This window comes from Pagrus major, chromosome 5 (assembly GCF_040436345.1).
Source record: "Pagrus major chromosome 5, Pma_NU_1.0".
Taxonomy (NCBI): Eukaryota; Metazoa; Chordata; class Actinopteri; order Spariformes; family Sparidae; genus Pagrus; species Pagrus major.
Window position 1 is genome coordinate 36,579,743 of NC_133219.1, and position 23,183 is coordinate 36,602,925.

At 44.1% G+C, this 23,183-nt stretch overlaps 1 protein-coding gene across 1 annotated transcript in view; it reads left to right on the forward strand.

Moving 5' to 3' along the window:
* Nucleotides 1-23,183, forward strand: part of ank1a (ankyrin 1, erythrocytic a) — a 105,036-nt gene that overhangs the window by 77,164 nt on the left and 4,689 nt on the right. The window contains exons 6-41 of the mRNA XM_073467208.1: nucleotides 314-412; nucleotides 678-776; nucleotides 948-1,133; nucleotides 1,248-1,346; nucleotides 1,433-1,531; nucleotides 1,637-1,735; nucleotides 2,277-2,474; nucleotides 2,574-2,672; nucleotides 2,755-2,853; nucleotides 2,959-3,057; nucleotides 3,361-3,558; nucleotides 3,664-3,762; nucleotides 3,852-3,950; nucleotides 4,042-4,239; nucleotides 4,344-4,442; nucleotides 5,164-5,262; nucleotides 6,446-6,544; nucleotides 6,639-6,731; nucleotides 6,850-6,922; nucleotides 7,079-7,099; nucleotides 9,654-9,774; nucleotides 9,962-10,040; nucleotides 11,398-11,513; nucleotides 11,600-11,824; nucleotides 11,946-12,100; nucleotides 12,190-12,401; nucleotides 14,269-14,473; nucleotides 14,704-14,800; nucleotides 14,933-15,161; nucleotides 15,276-15,404; nucleotides 15,493-15,612; nucleotides 15,858-15,942; nucleotides 16,076-16,150; nucleotides 16,473-16,604; nucleotides 16,787-16,942; nucleotides 22,492-23,140. Coding sequence (XP_073323309.1) covers nucleotides 314-412; nucleotides 678-776; nucleotides 948-1,133; nucleotides 1,248-1,346; nucleotides 1,433-1,531; nucleotides 1,637-1,735; nucleotides 2,277-2,474; nucleotides 2,574-2,672; nucleotides 2,755-2,853; nucleotides 2,959-3,057; nucleotides 3,361-3,558; nucleotides 3,664-3,762; nucleotides 3,852-3,950; nucleotides 4,042-4,239; nucleotides 4,344-4,442; nucleotides 5,164-5,262; nucleotides 6,446-6,544; nucleotides 6,639-6,731; nucleotides 6,850-6,922; nucleotides 7,079-7,099; nucleotides 9,654-9,774; nucleotides 9,962-10,040; nucleotides 11,398-11,513; nucleotides 11,600-11,824; nucleotides 11,946-12,100; nucleotides 12,190-12,401; nucleotides 14,269-14,473; nucleotides 14,704-14,800; nucleotides 14,933-15,161; nucleotides 15,276-15,404; nucleotides 15,493-15,612; nucleotides 15,858-15,942; nucleotides 16,076-16,150; nucleotides 16,473-16,604; nucleotides 16,787-16,942; nucleotides 22,492-23,140 — 5,039 coding nt within the window. The remainder of the gene's footprint in view (nucleotides 1-313; nucleotides 413-677; nucleotides 777-947; nucleotides 1,134-1,247; nucleotides 1,347-1,432; nucleotides 1,532-1,636; nucleotides 1,736-2,276; nucleotides 2,475-2,573; nucleotides 2,673-2,754; nucleotides 2,854-2,958; nucleotides 3,058-3,360; nucleotides 3,559-3,663; nucleotides 3,763-3,851; nucleotides 3,951-4,041; nucleotides 4,240-4,343; nucleotides 4,443-5,163; nucleotides 5,263-6,445; nucleotides 6,545-6,638; nucleotides 6,732-6,849; nucleotides 6,923-7,078; nucleotides 7,100-9,653; nucleotides 9,775-9,961; nucleotides 10,041-11,397; nucleotides 11,514-11,599; nucleotides 11,825-11,945; nucleotides 12,101-12,189; nucleotides 12,402-14,268; nucleotides 14,474-14,703; nucleotides 14,801-14,932; nucleotides 15,162-15,275; nucleotides 15,405-15,492; nucleotides 15,613-15,857; nucleotides 15,943-16,075; nucleotides 16,151-16,472; nucleotides 16,605-16,786; nucleotides 16,943-22,491; nucleotides 23,141-23,183) is intronic.

Below are 23,183 nucleotides of genomic sequence, written 5' to 3' on the forward strand. Positions count from 1 at the left end.
TGAAGTATTGAAGTAATAGTTGCTCATTATTCTTTTTCTCTCACTTTGTATATTGTTATTTATACATTTGAAGTTCACAGTAAGAAAGAGAAACAGGACAGTCACAGCAAAAATAAACAGCATATAGTAAATACAGAAGGCAAGCCCCAAAAGTCCTTTTGTTTTTTCCTATTTTTGTCCAAAAATAGGAGTGTACACGCACATGCAAACCAAAAAGGGCAGGTGCTGAGTGGAAAGTGTGCCAGACGTGACATAAAATCATCTGCAATCTTCATGTGTGCTCTTTATGACTGTGTGCTCTGTGTTTAAACAGAAAGGGAACACGGCCCTGCACATTGCAGCCCTGGCGGGGCAGGAGCAGGTGGTCACGGAGCTGGTTAACTACGGGGCCAATGTCAACGCTCAGTCCCAGGTGAGACTCGGCGCTGCTCTCGCTGCGGTGATCAAGGACCAAACTACGTGCACTTTATTGTGAAGCCGTTGTAGTTTCTATTGCAGTTCCATCTGTTAACACGTGTCTCTGTTCCTATATTTCTGTGTGTTGATGTTTCCTCTCTGTGTACATCCTTGTGCGTGCATCTGTGACTGTCTTCCCTTCTCTCTGTTGCTTGTGTCTCCTCTGCTGCTGCTGTGCGTGTGTGTTGTGCGTGTGTGTGTTGTGCGTCTTCCTGAGACAGAAGGGTTTCACTCCACTCTACATGGCTGCACAAGAAAACCATCTAGAGGTTGTGAAGTTTCTTCTGGAGAACGGAGCCAATCAGAGCATTCCAACTGAGGTACTGAAGAACTGAGAGACGTTTTCAAAGACGAAAGCCCCTAAATTTCCCCCGATCCCATCCTTGCTGATCGCTGTGTTTCCATTGTGTTTCGTTCTCATGAGCCTCTCTCCTCGCACCTCTCTCACTTTCTCTCGACCGGTCTTCTAACTCCATTCCTGTGCGCTGCAGGACGGATTCACTCCTCTCGCCGTCGCTCTTCAGCAGGGACACGAGAATGTCGTCGCCCTCCTCATCAACTACGGCACCAAGGGGAAGGTCCGCCTACCTGCGCTACATATTGCAGCACGCAACGACGATACACGCACAGCCGCAGTGCTTCTGCAGAATGACCCCAATCCTGATGTACTCAGCAAGGTAAAATGATTGTACCTGTATACAGTATATAAAGACATCTGCGTTTAGTGTCCTTGTTTCTAAAACGAAAAGCTAATGAGCGTGACATGTACTCACCCTGATGTGTCCCGGCAGACTGGATTCACGCCCCTCCACATTGCTGCACACTATGAAAACTTGAACGTAGCTCAACTGCTGCTCAACAGAGGAGCCAATGTCAACTTCACCCCAAAGGTACAGAATAACTAATGTCGTTCGGAAGTTCATCTCCAAAAGTCCTTGCCGTCTGCCCGTCTAAGTGCATCTGTTTCTCTCTGCAGAATGGCATCACTCCGCTGCACATCGCATCCAGACGGGGGAATGTGATCATGGTCCGGCTCCTGCTGGACAGAGGGGCTCAGATCGATGCCAAGACCAAGGTGCAGCAGACATCTTTCATGCCCTTTCACTAAATCTTTGCTTCCCTTTACTATTTCTAATTTGATGCATCATTAACTAAATCAGTAACAATCCTCGCTCTCCAGGATGAGCTGACTCCTCTGCACTGCGCAGCCAGAAATGGTCATGTCAGGATTATAGAGATCCTGCTGGACCATGGAGCCCCCATCCAGGCAAAAACCAAGGTAATCCAGCTACATAGAAGATTACTCTTTAAAATGAACACCATCCGGTTTGGGAAAGCATTCAGATCAGTTGGTTAAAGGGGCTCTGACGAACTTCTATTTTAGCTGCTGTTGCTCCCTGTTAGCGGGCGGAAAGAGACACTGGAGGACGTGCATAAAGTCACATCCTCTGGACTGTCACAAAACATCCGATCAAGTCCTTCACAAAGGCGGAAAGGTGGAAAGCCACAGTCCAGCAGTGTTAGACAACTTAAATAAATCATCCACAGGCTTGTCTTAGCAACCGTGAGAGAGGGGAAGGTCTCATTTTTCACGTCAGGTTACAATCTGTTCAAATATGGCCAATAAAAAAGTGATTAATACATGTAAATGACTACACATTTTTACATAGAGCCCCTTTAAGTAAATAAAAGTGAAATTTTGTGATTCATCGGCCAAACACACCCAATATTCTCCTCTTGCTGCTGCTTCTTGTACCGACTGTTGCTTCCTGTTTTGCAAAGGATGAGAGAGTCCAACACGTGTTCTTGTTTTTTTGCAGAATGGCCTGTCTCCAATCCACATGGCAGCACAGGGGGACCACATGGACTGCGTCAAACAGCTTCTGCAGTACAACGCAGAGATTGATGACATCACATTGGACCACCTCACCCCTCTGCATGTGGCGGCACACTGCGGCCACCACCGCATGGCCAAAGTACTGCTGGACAAAGGGGCCAAACCCAACTCTCGGGCACTGGTCAGTGACAGACTCACTAACATAAACACACACACAGTCGAGCTGCTTTTAGTCTTTGTAGTGATGATAATCGTCTCTTTGTTTTTTGTTTTTTTGCAGAATGGATTCACTCCTTTGCACATTGCTTGTAAAAAGAACCACATGCGTGTGATGGATCTCCTGCTGAAACACTCGGCGTCATTAGAAGCTGTGACTGAGGTGAGGAAACAGGAAAAAAAGGCTCATTGTAGTGAATTTGATTATCATGCGTTTGTAATATTCTTCTTATTCTTCTGAACAGTCTGGCCTGACCCCCTTGCATGTGGCGTCATTTATGGGTCATCTCAACATTGTGAAAATCCTGCTGCAGAAAGGAGCGTCCCCCAGCGCCTCCAATGTGGTGAGTGAAATCTTCAGATGACCAGCTCACCTCTGAACTAGTGATGTTGTTGTCGTCACAGTGATGGATCTGATTGTGTGGATTTGTCTTTCTCCACGTGAGCAGAAAGTGGAGACTCCTCTCCACATGGCATCTCGGGCAGGACACTATGAGGTGGCGGAGTTTTTGCTGCAGAACTCGGCGCCGGTGGATGCCAAGGCCAAGGTAGAAATTTCACACACTACACGATTCACATATCCATGAAAGAGTCATCATATTAGCCACAGATTAAACACCCTGAAAGTGTCTTTTTGTAATACGTTCAAGTGTTCATTTAGAAAGCTCGGTAACTAATTCCTGGCGGTGAGAGAAAACAGGAGTATCCGTGTGCTAATTTCCCTCCTACACACCACAGCCTCGTTTTACTCTTCATGAATCAAGTGCAGATCGTAGTGAAAAATTAAAACAAGATGATTCAGTCACCAGCAGTACCTTACATTTCCTGATTATTCTCTCCTCCCTGGCCAGGATGACCAAACCCCTCTGCATTGTGCCGCCCGGATGGGCCACAAGGAGCTAGTCAAGCTGCTGCTGGAGCACAAAGCCAACCCCAACTCCACCACCACAGCAGGCCACACACCCCTACACATCGCTGCCCGGGAAGGTCACGTACAAACTGTACGTATCCTGCTAGACATGGAGGCTCAGCAGACCAAGATGACCAAGGTAAAGCCTGCCAGCTTACCCATCACTGCATAGAGCTGTGACTTTGTTTTGAAACTGTCAGCCTAAATAGATGTTGCGTCCACTTTCTCGTTGGTGCCTCTGCAGAAAGGCTTCACTCCGCTCCATGTGGCCTCAAAGTACGGGAAGGTGGATGTAGCAGAGCTGTTGTTGGAGAGAGGAGCTAACCCCAATGCTGCTGGAAAGGTAAGAAAAACACAAAGAGCCCGAGAGTATAAGGTCAAAAGATGATTTAAGTGTTGTTTGATTCACAACTTTCTATTCTGTTTTTGCAGAATGGTCTGACTCCGCTGCATGTCGCTGTCCATCACAACAACCTAGATGTTGTTAACTTGCTTGTCAGCAAGGGAGGGTCGCCACACAGTGCAGCCAGGGTAAATAAAAATAAGATACACACATAATTCATGTTGAGAGGCCCAGTGTCATTCATATTTCCTCTAACTATAACTCATGTCTGTGCTCCAGAATGGCTACACTGCCCTCCACATAGCATCCAAGCAGAACCAGGTGGAGGTGGCTAACAGCCTGCTGCAGTACGGTGCTTCGGCCAATGCTGAGTCACTGCAGGGAGTCACACCTCTCCACCTGGCCTCGCAGGAAGGAAGGCCCGACATGGTGTCCCTGCTCATCTCCAAACAGGCCAACGTCAACCTCGGAAACAAGGTAAGAAACACGGATCGTTAAAGGGTGACTGTCCGTCTGTAACTCGGTCTTGATTTTGTTCTGTGTTCGATGTTTCTGACCTTTTTGAATCCGGTTCCCTGCAGAGTGGATTAACTCCACTGCATCTGGTGGCACAGGAAGGACATGTTGGTATCGCAGATATCTTGGTGAAGCAAGGGGCCTCGGTCTACGCCGCCACACGGGTAAGACCTCTCAGATCAGCCTCACGTCAGACAAAACCAACAGTTTAAACTGCTCAGGGTGGGGGAGAGCTTCACCTTGAACTCTTGGGGGGGTTATCAAACACTTTTTAAGAGCAGAAGCTACTTGAGCCATCCACTGTGTCTATGTGATGTGGCATAAATAGCCTGGTGATCTCACCAGCAGAGGGTCATGTTACCATCAATGCACGGCCCGACCCTCGAGGGCTTCACATCGCTTAGACCTCCAGAGCTTAGAGAAGATCTACAGCAGTGTTTTGACATGAAGTTTTATCAGATTAATGCAGATAATAGTTAGTAAGGTTTAATTTATGTGCAGAATTATATAACATGGTCAAAACAACAGCACTGCGAACCAGAGCCTCATTGATGAACACTTCAGATTCGAGCATTTTAGGTGGTGGCATTTGTTTTGGGGCTCCTTTACTGGAACCATTATAATCTCAAAGTGTTTTTATTGTTATTTCTCTCTTGTTTACTCCTAAATCGCGGCCTGAATGTAAATTTTATCACTGCTCTGTTCTCAAAGTGATTCGACTGTGTGGATCTGAACCATCAGTTTATGTAATATTCATGAAGCATTCAATCCCCGAATAGGATCAAATCTACATAAAGTATTCAAATTAAAAGGTCATTAAGACACTCGAGTCGTAAAGTGATTTTGTGTTTCAGACGTCTCACTATTTATTTCTCTCACTGTCAGATGGGATACACCCCTCTCCATGTAGCGTGTCACTATGGCAACATCAAGATGGTGAAGTTCCTCCTGCAGCAACAGGCCAACGTCAACAGCAAGACGAGGGTGAGTGCCTCCCTCTGGTTTGAGAGGGAACTGCAGCAAAATCAGCCGAGGCATGAGTCACACTGTGACACTGGAGTACAAGTACAGTAGATTACACAGTCACAAGCACGAGTCATGGCAGCGGCAGGGTTCAACACTGGCCTTCTTATATATTTACCTCTCTGAAGAGTCTGCAGTGTTTCCTGCAGAGGTCGGGAGTGTTGCAGGAACATTTCCTGTCACTGAAATTTAAAACTGTGCTTGTATACTTGCATTCTGAACCAGAAATACAGTTTTTTGTTGACTGAGCAAGGTTCAGTGATGGAATGTAACTAAGTACATTTACTCAAGTAGTGAACTTGAATAAAATGTTGAGGTACTTGTACTTTACTTATTAGAGAGTATTTTCATTTTCTGCTACTTTATACTTCCACTCTACTTCATTTTGGAGGCAAATATTGTACTTTTTACTAGATTACATTTATAAGATAAGTTTAGTTACTGGTTACTTTGCGATTACATTCTGCATCAGTGCCAAAGTAGTGCATTTTTAAATGATTACTTCATCGGCAATTAGATAAAAAACAAAACACAGATATGGATTTTGGATCCGATAATAGGCCAGGCTGATTATCAGTGGACCCATCCAGTATAAACATACATGTCGCTATGCGTACTTTACTTTAACTGGCACTTTTACTACGTACAGTAAATATTTTTAACATCAGATACTTTAGGAGTTTTACTTAAGTACCATTCATATGAGTGACTTTCTCTTTTATCAAAATAACATTTTGTACAATATCTTTACTTTACTCAAGTATTTATACAACACTGGCAAGGTCAGATGTACAGTAGGGCTACAACTCATGATTATTTAATTACTGAGTATCGACTGATTACTTGATTTAACTCTGAATCTGTCAGAAAATGAGTTATTCACATTGATCGTTTTGTCTGACTGAGAGTCAGAAACCCCAAAATATTCAATTTATCACCATAGAACAGTGAAAACCAGGTTTAATTTGAAGGAACTGTGCTTACTTGCATTTTAATTAAATAAGCTGATGTTTGTGACAAAAAAAGACCAGCTGCGCTACATAATTTAGAGAAAAGATATTATCTAGATGTGTCTCAGCAGTTACATTTATACATTTGATGAGTAGGAGTACATTTAACATCGAGGTCTATGTCTCTCCTCCAGCTCGGTTACACTCCTCTGCACCAGGCTGCCCAGCAGGGACACACAGACATTGTGACACTGCTGCTGAAGCACGGAGCTCAGCCCAACGAGACAACAACAGTGAGCATGAACAGTCCTCGTGTCTTCCTCTTAATGATCCCTAAAGTTTGGTCATGAGAGATCTGATCCATCCGCTCCTCTTCTTGTCTGACAGAATGGCACTTCGGCCCTGGCCATCGCTAAGAGGTTGGGCTACATCTCTGTGATCGACGTCCTGAAGCTCGTCACTGAGGAGACGGTGTCCATGGTGAGAAGTTTAGAAACACTACTACGCCCTGAATAATCACATGGAAATGCTGTTTAAACAGTTTAAACTTGCTGCTGTGTTTGTAATCGGTTCCTCCTCTTCATACTGTGCCCTGCAGACGACCACAGAGAAACATCGCATGAGTTTCCCAGAAACAGTGGACGAGATCCTCGACGTGTCCGAGGATGAAGGTAGAGCACCACAGTCATTAAACTCATCACTCAGGAAACAGTCGACTATGATGATTTTTTTTATCTAAGTATTACTTCCTCTTTTCAAGGCTGATTTTATGATGTTGAATCAGTTTTTTTTTCCAATTCCTTTTTTTGCCTTTTGCCCTTTTTTAGGAATTGCACAGCTAACATTAGGTATGAATGTCTTTCCTTTCTTTGTGCGGCATTCATAGGTCGTTGTTTTAAAGTGTGTGGCTCCATTTCAAGCTCACTTGCTCCATCTTTATCTCCCTGCCTCTCTCCCCCTCTCTCCCTCTCTCCCTCTCCCACTGAAGTGGTGCTCACTGTGATGGTGGCTCTGGTTTCTCATTGGCATGCACCCATAGCACCCATGTCTGTAACCTTTCTGTGTCCCTTCAATAACACCCTCATTCTCTAACTCTCCAGGTGTCCCTTTGTCCTCCATGTTCTGGCGGCAGTGTTTTGTTTTTTTACAGCCATATAAAGCTGCTATTATCACTAATGTCCAATCAAATAGAAAACATTTTTGGTTCAGATCTGCTCTGTGAGCTTGTGCAGTTCATAGTGGAGTAGTGCTGTCTATCTGGAGTCATCGCTTTGACGTGTGTTTGTCTACAGTCGTGTGTTCGTATTGTGATGTCTATCATGTGCCGCGTCATTTGTCTTGTGTTCCTGTGTTTGTTTAGCTAGAAAGTTGGAAGGTTGATACATATTTGTATTATCACTGGATTCGCTGTGTTTGGATCTGAAAGGAGTCGCTCGTATTGATGAACCCACAGAGAATTAATACCAAACCCTACAGTTAACCTACGGAGGCTTAGAGCGACTTTTAGACAATTGTTTTGGTTGTTTTTCCACGAAAAACCTCTTAAAGTGTGCCACTTCGCCAGCACCAAACGGCAGGCAGACAAAGCTAGCAACGAGCTTATGAACAAAGTGTAGCATTTAGCAGCTAAAAATCCAGATATTTCCCCCAGGAGTTAGGGGAAAGAGACAAAAACGGCTTGTTTCTGCTGCCAAAAAAAACAGAGGTGGCAAAAGTACACACATTCTTTACTCGAGAAGAAGTTCAGATAGTTTTTGGTATCTGGTAAAGTAGTAGAAGTACTAATTCAACTTCCATACTCAAGTAAGAAAGTACAGGCTCTGAAATGTACTCAGAGTACCCCTCTGAATGGTATGTCTACTGGCCATTTCTGTGCAAAGCTAACTGAACCTCACGTCATAATAATCTAATTCAAAGACTATTAAACTCAAAGGCAGGTATAGTAGGATTCATCTAAGCTGTTCATAAACGCACCAGAAAGGTAGTTGATTGTTGAGTCTCATTCCCAGGACGTCAAATACCGACATTTGTGCAGAGTCTCTGCAGACACGAGACACTAACACCCCCTTTTTTCTCCCCATTCGAGTCTCCCTCTCTGTCTGTTTCTGTCTTGTTGCGTCCTCTACATCATTTCGTCTTGCCACATGTGCGTCGATAGGTTGAAATCAGTCTTCTCTTCCCCTCAAATGCGTTAAAACTAAAGTGACAAAGCTGTTTTGAAAATGTAAAGAGTAGAAAGATATTTGTGTTCAAACGTAGGAAGAAAAAGTAAAAAGATGATGAAAGTATTTGTACTTCATTACTCCCCACCTCTGCAAAAAAAACACACACTGCAGGTTTAACTTTTAAAGCCTTAAGTTGACCACAGCACTGACAATGATGTCAGAGGACATTATGTCTTGATATTTATAGTCTCTTGATAATTCAACTGACAGATTGTCACCGTTGCTCTAAATATAGAAAGTAGCTGAGTCGCTGTCTTAAAGACACATCTCATATCCGGTGAAATGATATTGACATGTTATCTGACGCACAGGCTTGAATGATAATAAGATACCTGTACGACGCGACACATGTGTATATGTGCCTCCATATGAACCTGTGTGAAGTGCACTCAGAGTCAAACACAGTGCAACGACACCTACGACATCGCTCTGGCTCTGGACCGCATACAGACACCCTCTCACACAGGCTGTGCTGATACGCTCACACGTTAATACACTCAGGGAAGACTCACTTTGGTTTGCTGGTGAATTCTTGAAAATTACTGCATGTTTTGGGAGGTAAGTAACCGAAACCGATCTCGAGATTATCCCGTCTGTTCAGAGGAGAGTAGAGAGCAGCTCGTGTGCTGTAGTTGGGCTGATGCTGTTTGATTTGTCTCTGTTTGTATTCAAGTGTTTTTAAATCTCCTCATTCATCGCTGTCTGAGGCAGCTGATGTGTAAAACCTTTAGCTGAATAACTGTTCATTCACATATTTGTGAATGAGATTATGCTTAAAATGCTGTTGGAAACACCAGACTACATTTATAAGCTGCCCTCTCTCTTGGTTCAATCCTATTTTGGATCAAAAGCGTTGGACTACAGCTAATAACAGTGATCTGCTGTCGTCGTGCCTTATTTTTTAAGTGTTTCTAGTTTTGTAGAAGTTGCTGCATTTAATTTGTTGCTGCTGACGAACAGTAAGAAGGTCAGTGAGCAGAGCATCGTCACTAATGTCTCATCTCACCAGTCTAACCCCCTGAATCACAGAGCCATCTCCTGAATCCTTGGTTATCATGTGTTTCTAACCCTTCTGGTTAACCATCTTGTTCTTTTTTTCTTTCTCTCTTTCTCTTTGTGCTGTTTCACCAACCTGACCTCCGTCTGTTCGCTCTCTTTGGCATGTTGTTCTCTGAAGGAGAGGAGCTCTTGGGGACAGAAGGGGCCAGGTACATGAAGATGGATGACATGAAAGACCATGATGACGATTTCCTCTCCCCCAAGAAATCACTGGAGTACGAGAGAGGGCTGGGCACAGCGTAAGGGGGGCTGGGGTGGGGAAGCAGGCGAGCAAAGCCAAGCTGGTAGCCACGAGCTAATAGGTGGATGGGGTAGACGGGGATGCACCATAGACACTCACCAAAAACACCAGGGATGAGCACTTGGGAGGAGATGTAACAGAACTTCTTTAATCTGACTTGTGTTTTGCTCTTTTTCAAACAACAGGAATTACTCGCCAGCCATCCCCAGGATACCCCGCGTTTCTCCGGAGACCGTTATCCTCAAAGAGCACGAGATAGATCAGGTACTGTGCAGAAAAAGCATGTGTGAGATACTGAAGGGCTACTTCAGCAGTTTAGTATCGGATTTGTTGGGGGACAAAGGTCAAAACTGATGCACCAGAGACAATCTGACTTCATCAGTCACAGTCAGGTCACATTGAAGGTAATGCTTTATATTAAGGTAATTGTAATAAGCATTTTTAATAAGAAGAAGAAGAATGATTTATCAATAATAATAAAGTAATAAGGCCTTTATACATCTTATAAGATGGTTGTTAACATTAATAAGACTTTGTAAGCTTTAATAATAGCATCATAATTTGTATTATTAGATTATAAGATATTTATGAGCACTTACAGACTACTCAGTAAAAGCCTTAAGAGTTTTTTTACAATGGCAGTACAAACACGTTTATGGAGTAACACCTTTTCTAAGCTTTTTTGTTGCTTTTATTAAGATTGATACATATTTAATGATGCATTTTTAACATGTAACTGTGCTTTGTGCAGCTGCCAGATCTAAAGTGAGAACGTCTTATTAAATTGAATCCCTAATTATCCAATTATAAAGAAACTCACGAGGGTTTTGTTAATAATCTGAAGCATCTTTAAAATGTTCAGCAAGTCCTTATAAATGACCTATAATCTAATAATAAACATGGTAATATGCTATTTTTTAACAGTTATATGGTCTTATTAATGTTAAAAAGCAGCCATTAAGGACTTTAATCATCAGCGAGAAAATTAGCTATTCATGAATATCTAAAATAGTTATTCTTAATGTCTGTAACTGGGTCCGATTCTGACTTATCCAAGTTGAATAAGTAATAAAATAATAACTATTTTTTATGCCGGAGAGCTGAGAATGACTTGGAGTCTAACAGCCTGAGGGAAGAAGCTGCTCTTTAGTCCGGTGGTTCGACACTAAAGCAAAGTTTGCATCTTTTGTCCAAAGAGGCCACCGTAATCAACAAAAAAAGAAAGTTCCTTGTAGTAGCTTGAACTAACGCTTAATACAAAGACCTTAATATGAAGTGTTATCGACATGTTTTCATTCAAACTTAAATAGTTACACTTTTAGGGTATTTCCTTTTGAAAGCATGTGACATGATGCAGATTTTCTAGTTTCATCCTCTTTCTAACCTGACATTGTAAACGAGAATCGCTCCTCAGCTTTCTTTTGAAGGTTGTTGATGTATCTTCTCCACATTCACTGTAAAAAATAGCACCTAAAAATGAGTGCAAGGGTTCATAATAGCCGTCTCCGTATCACATTAAGCAGATGATCGTGTAAGTAATACACCTCAGGGTTCGTATAAAACATTATGCTAAACACTGTTCTTTTGAGAATGAACACTGTGTCTCTTCTGTCTGTTGTAGCAACACACTCCTCTTCCACTGCCCAAAGAATACGATGAGGACTCACTGATTCCCAGCAGCCCAGCGACCGAGACGTCAGACAACGTCAGCCCGGTCGCCAGTCCCATACACACAGGGTCAGCAGAAGATTCAGCATTTGACTTTATCTCAATTTAATATCCGACCTGGTGGCTAATTGTCACATTTTTGCATCGCATGACAGGTTCCTGGTCAGTTTTATGGTAGATGCTCGAGGCGGCTCAATGCGAGGCAGCAGGCATAACGGTCTGCGTGTCATCATACCTCCACGGACCTGTGCGGCACCCACCCGCATCACCTGCCGCCTGGTGAAGCCGCAGAAGTTGACCAGCCCCCCTCCGCTGGTGGAGGGAGAGGGGCTGGCCAGCAGGATCATCTCCCTGGGTCCGGCCAGCATGCAGTTCCTGGGGTGAGGAAGAAACTGAGACTGGAAATAAGTCATGCTTCCTTGACAGTCAGTTTGTTATTGCATTTAGTAATTAGTAATTAATTAACATTTGTCTGTGTATGATCCTGTTTGTGTGCGGCAGACCGGTGATAGTGGAGATCCCCCACTTTGCTGCTCTGGGTCGTGGCGACCGGGAGCTCGTGGTGCTGAGGAGCGAGAACGGCTCAGTCTGGAAAGAACATCGCAATCGCTACGGTGACGAGGTGCTAGAAACAATCCTCAACGGGATGGATGAGGGTAAGAGTCCAAACACGCCACGCTCACTCTCAGGTTGAGCATCATGAGGTGTCACGTCTTGAGAATTAAGCCGTCCGTTCTCTCCTCAGACTTAGAAAGTCAAGAGGAGCTCGGGAAGAAGCGAATCCGTCGAATCATCTCCACAGACTTCCCCCTTTACTTTGCGGTCGTGTCACGAGTCCAGCAAGAGAGCGACCTGATCGGACCGGAGGGAGGTTCGCTGACAAGTAAACTGGTGCCGATGGTCCAGGCCTCGTTTCCCGAGACGGCAGTCACCAAACGAGTCCGTCTGGGGCTGCAGGTGAGATGGGACGATGAGGAGAAGGAAGGAGAAGAAAGACAGAATCGTTAATGCCTGTGTTGCCTGAATAAAAGCATGTTGGATGTACTCTGATTGATCTCAGAATGACCCGATCATATCAGTGCCTGCGCCAAGTTTTCCAATTTTTAGTTTCCTGTTGTTTGTTTATTTTGCTTTCACATTTTTAGAGGACCTTCTTGCCCTTCTTTTCACACAGTGCATGCACTTGGCACCTTTATACAACTGTGTACTGCTCCTTTAGCGCTGATATGTTATTGTTTGTTTTAAAGTGATGTCACTAATGTATTTATGACACTGGCAAAGCTCTGTATTTAGTATACTTAACACTAATTTGAGATACCTAAGTGCAGTTAGTCGAACATACTTGATAGGAAATCTTCTGCATCCTTGCTACAGCCATGAAACACTGTGCTTGAGTTTGTACTTATTGTGGTTTTGGTATCATGAATGTCAGGAAACTGTGCTAAAAACAAAAAATAATTAGTGTGACACCTGAACACCTGAGATTTTAGCCACTTTCTGTCTGTACAGCTACACTTTTCTGGTCTTCGAGTTTCTCAAACATTCACACCAAAGACAAGATTTTAAGGACACTTTACCACATTCAATTATACAGTAAAGACTTGTTTTTAAGCCGACCTATTCATAATTATCCTATAAAAAGGGTGATGACTTCCTGTCCCCCGCTGTCTAACGTCCTGCTCCAACATCATGTTACAACAGGAAACATCGAATCAAGGAATGAATGATATCATTGAATCTGCTGTAAAATCAGAATATGAACGTTTGGAGATTTAAAAAAAATATATGGTTAAATTGCAGAATAAAGCAACCGTCCAATTATCAATTATAAGTAAAAGATAGTAAATAATTATATTTATTTTGGCACAGTGATACTTTTTCTCACAGATTTACTAATTTTAAACCTTTATTAACATTATATATGAAGTTTATTACATGTAATATTTTCTTTCTCTATAATTCTCTGCTGTTATGTGTATATGTATATTTGGTATTTCAAGTTTCCATTTGCATGCGATTTTCATTTCTTTCTTCATTCCAGTTTAACACTGTGACGGCATTAATTGTTATTATTAACAACCTGTTAATCCTTTAATGAATACAGGTCATAGGAATTAGATCAGCAACTTGTTAATTTTAATAATCAGATGGAAACTTGTGATTCCTATGTCAGAATATGTTACAGTGAACCAAAATGAGAGATAGATACAGTGTGAATGGACCTTCTACTGCGTGTTTATTAGACTCATGAATGAAGCTAACGATGTCTTGTAAACTAACATGCTACCACACATGTCGTAACCTCTAAGCTGAATATGGTAAATGTAACCGAATGTAAGTGAAATAGATATTTTTCAGAATGATTTTAACTATTTTTAGAAAGTTATATCTATTTAACTCAAATGTTTCTGTGGCTCTGATGAAAAAAATAAACCACAGTGCCTTTTTTTCTTTGATATCCATTTTGTATTCATGATTGTAAAAGCTTCATGTTAACACACTTTGTTACATCTTGCAATAAAAAAGAGTTATTAAGTCCTACGACCAAGTTGTGTTGATATTGTCTTTTCCAAGTGAGCTGTTTTATTCACCGTGGACTTTCTCTCTCTCTTTCTCTTCATCCTTAATTTTTTCCTTTTCGGTTTTCCTCTCCTTATTTCTCATCCATCGCCATCATCTACCTCCCATCATCTCCATCTATCTGCTCTCATGTTATCCCTACATCTGTTTTTGCTACGTAATTTCCCTTTATTTCTATCATATCATCAAACCCGTGCCTGTGTTGCGTACCCCCCTCTCTCCCATCATTTACGTTTGACCTCAGGCTCAGCCAGTTCCAGATGAGCTGGTTGCAAAGCTGCTGGGTAACCAGGCAAACTTTAGCCCCGTGGTCACTGTGGAGCCTCGGCGGCGCAAGTTTCACCGGCCCATCGGCCTGCGTATACCTCTGCCGCCGTCCTGGAAGGAGAGCCCGCGAGACGCCGGGGAGGGCGACACCACCAGTCTGCGTCTGCTTTGCTCTGTTATAGGTACTGCATGCCACGACTGGGAGTTGTGTGGGTGGGTGAGTAAGTGTGTGTGCGTTTGTATCAACGGGAGCAGTTTCCTTCCATGGCAGGGACAGATCTATGGGTCCAAACAGCTGATTTTCAGTGGTGAAAGTGGTTCTTATTTTATATAAACACTGTCAGCATGAGACTTCTCCATGTGACCTTTTCTGAAGCTGTATCATCCAGTTCTGATCCTGTCTGGTTCCCAGGTGGCACAGCCCCGGCCCAATGGGAAGACATTACTGGCACCACCAAGCTTTTGTATGCCAATGAATGTGCCAGCTTCACAACCAATGTCTCAGCGCGGTAAGTTCAGCTGGCAACGCAAACAATACATCAACCATCAAACCATTAAACTCGCCGTTTCCAATCATTTCAGCAAGCAGCTCAGCTGTGATTAAGAGCAGAGCGTGACTCCATGTCATTGTTTCCTCCCAGGTTCTGGCTCGCAGACTGTCCTCGGACAGCTGAGGCCGTCTCCTTTGCCAACCTGCTCTACAGGGAACTGTCAGCCGTACCCTACATGGCCAAGTTTGTAGTGTTTGCAAAGATGAACGAGCTGCGTGAGGGCCGCCTGCGGTGCTACTGCATGACCGACGATAAGATGGATAAAACCCTGGAACAACACGAGAACTTTACAGAGGTGGCTCGCAGCAGAGACATAGAGGTCAGTTCAGAGATGATGGCAGTGTATCACACTGATGTGGTATGACGATAGGGAGCACAGGTCCTGCGGAGGCGGTTGTCCCACTTTGGCTAATCCCTGTGTTACATCTGTCAGGTGATGGAGGGAATGCCGCTTCACCTGGAGTGTTCAGGGAATCTGGTGCCGGTGAGGAAGGCCACCCAGCAGCCGCGCTGCTTCAGCTTCCAGGCCTTCAGAGATAACCGTCTTCCCGTCTCTGTGAAGGTATCACATTTGGCCTTCTCTTCTGTCATTTACTGTTTCTTCCCCAGCTCTGTCCCGGCTCTATGTGTCTTGTGTCTGTGTGTCTCAGGTGAGAGACAGCAGTAAAGAGCCCGCTGGATTTCTGTCTTTCCTGCGCAAGTCCACCAAGTATGAGGACAGTCAACATGTGCTCTGTAACCTCAACATCACCATGCCTCCATGTATCAAGGTAAAGCTGTCATATAATGCTCATGCTCAGGTGTATAGTTTTACTTGGTGTCTACTAGAGAATCTTTACATGATTTAATGTTAAAGGCTATTTAAACTATTTATAAACCACCAAGACCTGCATTATAATCAAAAAAGACATGGAAATCTCACTTTTACATTATGGCACCTATAACAAGACACGTGGTGTATCTTCCCTGATATGACTGACTTCAGTGTTGAATGTTGTTTGCTCGTGACCTTTAGATAATTGGGAGTGAAGACCGGAGGCGAACTCTGACCCCGCTGGCTTTAAGAGAAAGATATAGCGCACTAAATGAACCTGCAATGGGTATGAAGCGCTCACTCTCCCACTTGTAAATGATTACACCTGCTTATTTCCTTATAATGATATAATTATGAAACATGCAGAGATAATATTAGAGTCAGATGTTCAATAGTCAGTCGTGGTCTGGTTTGTGCAGCTTCGATGAGTGCCATGGAGAGAACAGAGCTGAAGATGGCGGTGATTGCAGAACAGTTGGGGCTGAGCTGGGCTGGTAAGTGAACTCAAATATACCGAATTTGCTTTTATTTGCTGTAAACCTTCCATGTTTGCCTTATGTCGGACAAGCTTGCCTAGCTCGCCGCTGATTGAACAAAGTTCTAACATGGCAGCCGGCCAATGAAACTAATTATTTTCTGTTTTCCTGCCAAGAGCCGGAGCTGTTTGACAGACAGAGTATTGTGCCTCTTGTGGATTTGAGCCACTGTGAAGCAGTGCGCCATCTCAAGAACCCCCAAACAGCGTGACTCATGAGTGAAAGGATATAAATATTACCTTCGTTTACTTAATGCTCTCTGAATCATTTTCTTGCACAGAGTTGGCTCGCGAGCTTCAGCTCAGCGTGGATGACATCAATAAGATCCGTGTGGAGAATCCCAACTCGTTGCTGGAGCAGAGCTCGGCGCTGCTCAACCTGTGGGCAACTCGCGAGGGCAAGAGGGCCAAGAGTGAGTATACGAGACCTGAAGTCACTGTGGATTTCTCTTCCCCTCATGTCTTCATTCATGATGCCTCTTTAACCCAGTCAGATTGTGTTGTAATGGTATTGCTGTTTGTCCTGGGAACCCCTCCCCTCCTCTCTCTGTTTCCATGTCTTCTTGTGTCCCTCCGTCACGCGTCGCCTCTGCAGTGGAGAGCTTGTACGCAGCTCTGAAGAGCATCGACCGTATGGACATAGTCAACATGTTGGAGGGCCAGCCGCCTCAGCCCGTGAGACAAGGCTCCCGTGATCTCAGCAGACGCCGACACAACGAGAGAGAGCACCTCTCCCCTGGTATGACCAATGGTAAGTTCCCCTTCCCAGATCCCACAGTGCAGCCCCTTCCCCTACGTCCCTTCTGCCTTGACCCTGAGCCACCTCTCCAATAAACGTATCTCCACATCCCCTCAAACCTTCTGAAGGCAAAGTTGTTTCCCTCCCAGTTCTCTCTGTTGTCCCCGTGTCTTTCTTATTTACTCCCTGTGATGCTGTTGTGTATGAAAGCTGCCACAAACTTTTGCAGGACTTTACCCAGCAACATGCAGAGGGACTCAGGACACTCCTACTGTACTACAACCCATGTAGTGCATCTGTGTATTCATTTAATTTGATGAAAAGTAGAGAGAAGTATACAACAAAAAAAACTATGATTAAACGCTGAATCTCCAGAGTTTGCAAGGATCCCCCTACTGAAGTAGTCCACATAGAGATAAGTCAAGTATCTTATAACCAGTAGTTATAATTCTTATTGTTGTCATTGTTGTTATTTTAAGAGTTTTTATCAGTTAAGAGACATTTTAGTGTGATATATTGTCTATAAAACAACACATTGTCATACATGATCAGTCCACATATATCATACTGTAAGTATAGCCTAGCTTAACTGACCTCCTTACCAACCTGTCAGTCCTCAGTCTTTTACTCTTTTTCCTCATGGTTTCCTTCACACATGCATACCCTACATCTTATTGACTCCATTTTCACCTCTGGACTGGTGTGAGCTCCCCCTCTTACTGGGACTGGCTTCTCCTCTCTGTGTCCGGTGCAGACGATGAGTCAGTCCGACAGGTGACGGGTCCCGTTCTGTGAAAACTGGAGCAATACTCAAGAGATGTAACGATGCATACAGAGATACGACCATGAGGGGTCAAAGGGTGAAAAGGGAGACGTTCAGATCACAGCTGCAGTGAATCTGATAACCGTGTATCTGTCTTGTCTGTCTATCTGTCTGGCTACCTGCCTCCCAAAGGCCGTCCCTGCTTTGATGTTCGACGTAATAAAAAAAACGCGTTGGTGCTTTGAATTCCTGGATACAGTGTCTTCTGCTTATCTCACAATGATCAGAGTGACCAGTTTTTAAGATTTTTACGACTCACTGTCCGGATTAAGTCCGTCCATCGGGCACAGTGACCAAGTGGAGGACCAAACCTGACTTTTTAAGGCAACACGTAAAAGGAGTCGAGGGATAAAACGCTCAGAAATAATCCAATAAATAAATAAAACAAGGCAAAAGATATGAAAAATAAATCCATAAATGCTCAAAGAAAATGAAAAGAAACAACAGGCCACAACCTTTAATATATATTGTGGACAGTGAAGGACAAAAGAGTTTTTTTTTATTTTCTTGTGCATTAGATTTATTAATTCATTTTTTAGTTCGTATCACGGGTTAATTTATTCATTTCATGCTAAAGGAATAGTTCAACACTTTGGGAAATAATTCACTTTCTTGCTGAAAGTTAGATGAGAGGTTTGAAACCACTCTTACGTCTGTACGGTAAATATGAAGCTACTGCAAGCGGCTGTTTCGCTTAACTAAAGCTAAAGCTAAAGCTAAAGACTTATAAAGGGGGGAAACAGTTAGCCGGCCTGTCTAGGCTAACTGTTTTTGTCCCTAACTTTGTCTTCCTGTCTCCGGTCTCCTCTGGTTTCTTGGCGAGAACTTACTGTGGCCAAGAAATTGTTATTTTTTGCACTTTATTTTCTGCGTGAATTAAATAAACAACATGTGCTTTACATTAGTGAGCTTCAGAGGTAGGTGGACTTACTAACCTGTGGACGGAGCCAGGCTAGCTGTTTCTTTATACTAAGCTAAGCTAACTGGCTGGCAGCGGTAGCTTTATTCTCACTATACACCGATGAGAATATCTATCTTCTCCTTAATAAACTCTCCTCCCAAAATGTTGAACTGCTCCTTTAACTCAGGTTCAGTCCTCCACATACGAGGCCTATTTTAACAGCGAAATAGTGTTTTTTTACTCGTTAAAAGATGAACGAATGTTTGCTAGAGTCATCAGCTCTACTGCAGCCGTTATTCTCTCTTTCTCTACACCTGTCTTTCCCTCTTGTCAGATTAAATTCTGTCTGATTTTTTCTTATCAGTTTTCCTTAGTGCACCTCTATTGTAGGTAAGCGAGGTTTATTCTAGGCTAGAAGATTAAAAAAAAAAAATACACTAGTGCCACCTCTCCTTTTAGACTTTTGCAAGGGGGCATTTAAACTCTCTCTGCCTGTGGTTGCATGAGGGGTAGTTTGAGTCTCTTTAGGGCTAATGTTGGTGCACTGAATGTCCTTTTGGGAGCCCTGTTTTTCATTCCCTGTGAATCTGTCCCTCTCTCTGTGTTTCTCTGGACATGTCATCTGCAGCCTAGCCGTCCTACTCTTCCTCCTTCTCACTCCTCTCCGAACTCTGACCTCATGCCGACCTCATATTGACCTCTGACCCACATCTTTTATCTTTTAATTTTTTGCGACTAGTCGTGCATTTTTCTTTATTTTCGTGCTCTTGATAAAAACCCCACCTTTTTTAAGTGTCCGCTCTGTGACCAAATACCCCTCACACGCAGACTGTGTACTCAGCACCCACTGGGAGGGGGGAGGTGACCCTCACTCTCTCTCTCGCTGTTTCTGTCTGTGACCATCACCCTATTTTATATTCCTCTCCGTCTCTTGCTCCCTTTTTTTTCTTCTCTTTTATCTTTTTCTCTGTCGTTTCCCCTCTTTTCCCATCCCTTCTTCCCCTGACCTCCTGCCTGTCTGCATGTTTTGCACGAGGCTGACTTTTCATCGCTCATCTCCACCCTGTGTTTGCATGAAGACACTGGGATGAGGGAGCAGGAGCTTGTTGGAGATGACGACTCAAACGCTGCATTGGCGCCTAATGCTGCTTGACCGACAGACATATATCTCTGCATGAGCATGCGTACTGACAATGAGCCTACAGTCTGTCTCTGTTCCTCCACAGTGATCTGTCCCATGGGGGGTAAAAAAGGCCACAAACCTTTTTTTGTGAACTCTGCCTCGTGTTTGCTCTGTTCATGTATGAATGTTGTGGTTGTTTTGTATGTCACTGGTTTCTATGTGTAAACTGTGTCCATCTGATGGGTTATTTTGTGTGAAATATATGTTTTAATGTCTTTGTGAGTGTTGTACGAGGGTCAATATGATATTGTTCCTCCTCTTATTGTAAATGTGCTTATTGTTTAATGTGAACTCATCAATGAGTCCGTGTGAGTGTCTCAGTGTGAGCGTCTCTATCTGTGTTTTAAGTGTTTTGTGTCTTCCATATACATGTGTGTCTAGTGTATCAGTGTTAAGTGTATGGGCAAATAAGTATATTTCCTTTACACGTACTTTCATGTGAGCTTCACTGCTTATGTTTTTTTATGTCTTTGAATCAGGGGGGTCAAGCAATCACACATTTTTCATATTTCACACTCGCCCATTCCTCTAATTTCTGTCTTTCTTCCATCTCCAAATCTTTGTTTCACCATCACTCCCTCATCTACTAACATGAAGAGAGAGGACTGACATACTCATTAATTTACAAATGAATTAAAATCAGATGCATAGCAGAGTAATCAAGGCTTCAGGTCCTGAATTTAATATATATAAACACTTATACACACCTGATCCTGCACCTCATTGCAAGAGAAATGTGTGGATGTACTTTCTTTCCAAAACAGACTTTGTCTTGTTTATCCGATATTAAAAGTATAATGACTCACATTTTCTTGAAGTAAGAAAGTGAATAGGCTTTTATAAGATGTCATATAATAATGTGCAGACAAAGGACAGATAAAGAGATAAACAGAAACCTGACACAGCAGATACTGCAGCATCTGTTGTGACACAAATAAAAATAAGTTATGAATCTGTTACTCATCATTTTCTGTCTTCTGGCAGTGCAGTAAACATGTGGATTTCATCAGCAATGGGTGTCAAAAACTCGGGAGTCAAAGTCAAGAGCCCCACAAAAATATATATTTTTATGACTCCTAGTTCCTGTAGACAACAGACAGAAGTCAGGAGGCTCGATGAGAAAGCAGAAAGTAGGACAAGAGGTCTTTCTGGCCGCTCGGTGTCACAAATATCTCCTGCAATCTCAGCAGTACTCAGCAGCAGCCATGACTCAAGTTACACCCCACGCTCTGCACAGTTTCCTCATCACTATACAGTCCACACATACAGTCAGCCTCTCTCTCTCTCTCTCTCTCTCTCTGCATGCACACATGCTCATGCAGCAGAGGAATCGCCTCCTCTCCCTGCTCTTATCTACATACTGTTTGCCCTGCAGTACATCTCCTATTTCATCCTCTGTTACAGTCATAGTAGCGCTCACACTTTTCTTTACCTGCATCGCCATTTGTTAATTTTTTACATTAACTCTTCACCTGATGTCCAGGGTAGTTTTCAGAATAGTTCAGTCAGTACGCTCAGGTTACATGATGCATACAAGGCAGATTCAAGATTAAAAGTTCACTCTTCGTAGGCCTTAACTGGATTTTTCTTTCTTTTTGTGCAATATGCAGTTATTATCTCAATAAAAGGAAAAAAAAAAAATCCTGCTGCTGTGACGTTGCGCTATCATGTCAGGTCTGCCTTTACAAAAACGATAACAAAAGATATCGTTAGGCGGGGTGTTCAAAACAGCTGTAGGAGTGACCTGAGTCCACAGCACAACCACGTGCAGTTTTTTCTATTTGATATGATTACACTTGAAATAATTCAAATTTATGTTTGAGGCAGCCAACATGTGCCTTTCAAAGTGAAAGAAAAATCAAGTGTACTGTTGGTGTGTGTGCATAAATATCAGCAATACTATAGGTTATGTGTTTATAAAGCTGTGTTATACTGAATGTACTATAATAAATATGTGTGTCAATGAGAGAGAACGTATCTGTGGCGAGTGAGCCGATGTGTGTGCACCTGTGTGTGAGGAGAGAATGAGATTGCCTGCGTGCATGCTATCCAGCCTGACAACAATATTAACCTGCCTGTCTTCTGAGTGGGTTTGAATGCATGCATATCTGAGTACGACTGTCTGTGTACGATAGTATGAGACGGAGAGTGAGAGAGTGTTTTTATGGCATGTGTGTGTGTGTCCCTGCCTGACAGGTGTGTGTCCCGGCCCCAGGTTGGGGGGCAGAGGCAGTAATTCCTGTCCGTCTCCCCGCAGGTGGCAGCCAGCAGAGCAGCATCAGTCACTGCCGGATCCGAACCTCAGTGTCAGTCTCTCTCAGTCCGTCTGGCTGTGTCTGTTGCTGCTGCCGCTGCTGCTCTCACCGTCAGCGCTGGCTGATCGAGCTTGACAAACCCTCTTCTAAAAAGCTGCCCTTGCTCTCTTGTCTTAAGCTCCTTGCACCTTTATTCCAGCTCCTATTGTCTTGGCCCTCCCCTCTCCTTCCCCCCACTTCTCTCCCATTTGTCCCTTCAGCCTCCTCTACTCCTCCCCTAGATGCCCAGTTCCTGGGCAGGGGCACTTGCCCCCTCCCGGGCTCCCGGTGCTGTGGGGGTGAGGTGGGGAGCGAGGCGGGGGGCCGGGTGTCAGTGTGCCTCTCTCTGTCTCGCTCCAGGTTATGGGCTCGCGCAGGAAGAGCTTCTCTCACCGGCATCCATGCAGTACAGCCTGCCCTCCCCGCTGGGTTCTGAGCCTTACTGGCAGGAAGTCTCCAGTCTGGACTGTGCACCAATTGCCACCACAGAAGAAGACACCCTCATGGAGATGTCTGATGTGCAGGTGTGGCCCTCAGGCAACAGCCCCTCCCTGGTGCCTGTGGAGGACTCCTCGCTGGAGTGCAGCAATGCTGATGATTCAGAAGGTCTGCTGGGGCTGCCGTATGGAAGTCTGGGTCGGCCGGCCAGTCAGGCCAGTGCGGCCAGCGGAGGGGGTGGGGTGCTGAGTGGCTCCATTGAGCTACCCGAAGACGATTCAGAGATGGGCGTTGATTCGCTCAGCACTGCCACGCCAGCCTCGCTCGGGGGCACCATCGCTGGGATGAATCTTAACGGGCTGAACAATGGTCAGGGGTCAGAGGCAAGTTCGGAGGCATCAGCGTTCACTAGTACGACTGGTGGAGATGGAGCTGGAGGAGGAGGAGGAGGTGGAGGAGGAGGGACGGGCTCAGTGGAAGGGCTTTCTCTTGTTGCAGGACAGCAAAGGGTGTATGCTCGGCTGAGTGAGTCACCTGGCCTGAGCTGTGTTGCAGATCGGAATGGAGACAGGTGAGTCAGACCTCTGTCTGCCTCTCAGGTGACAATTACAACA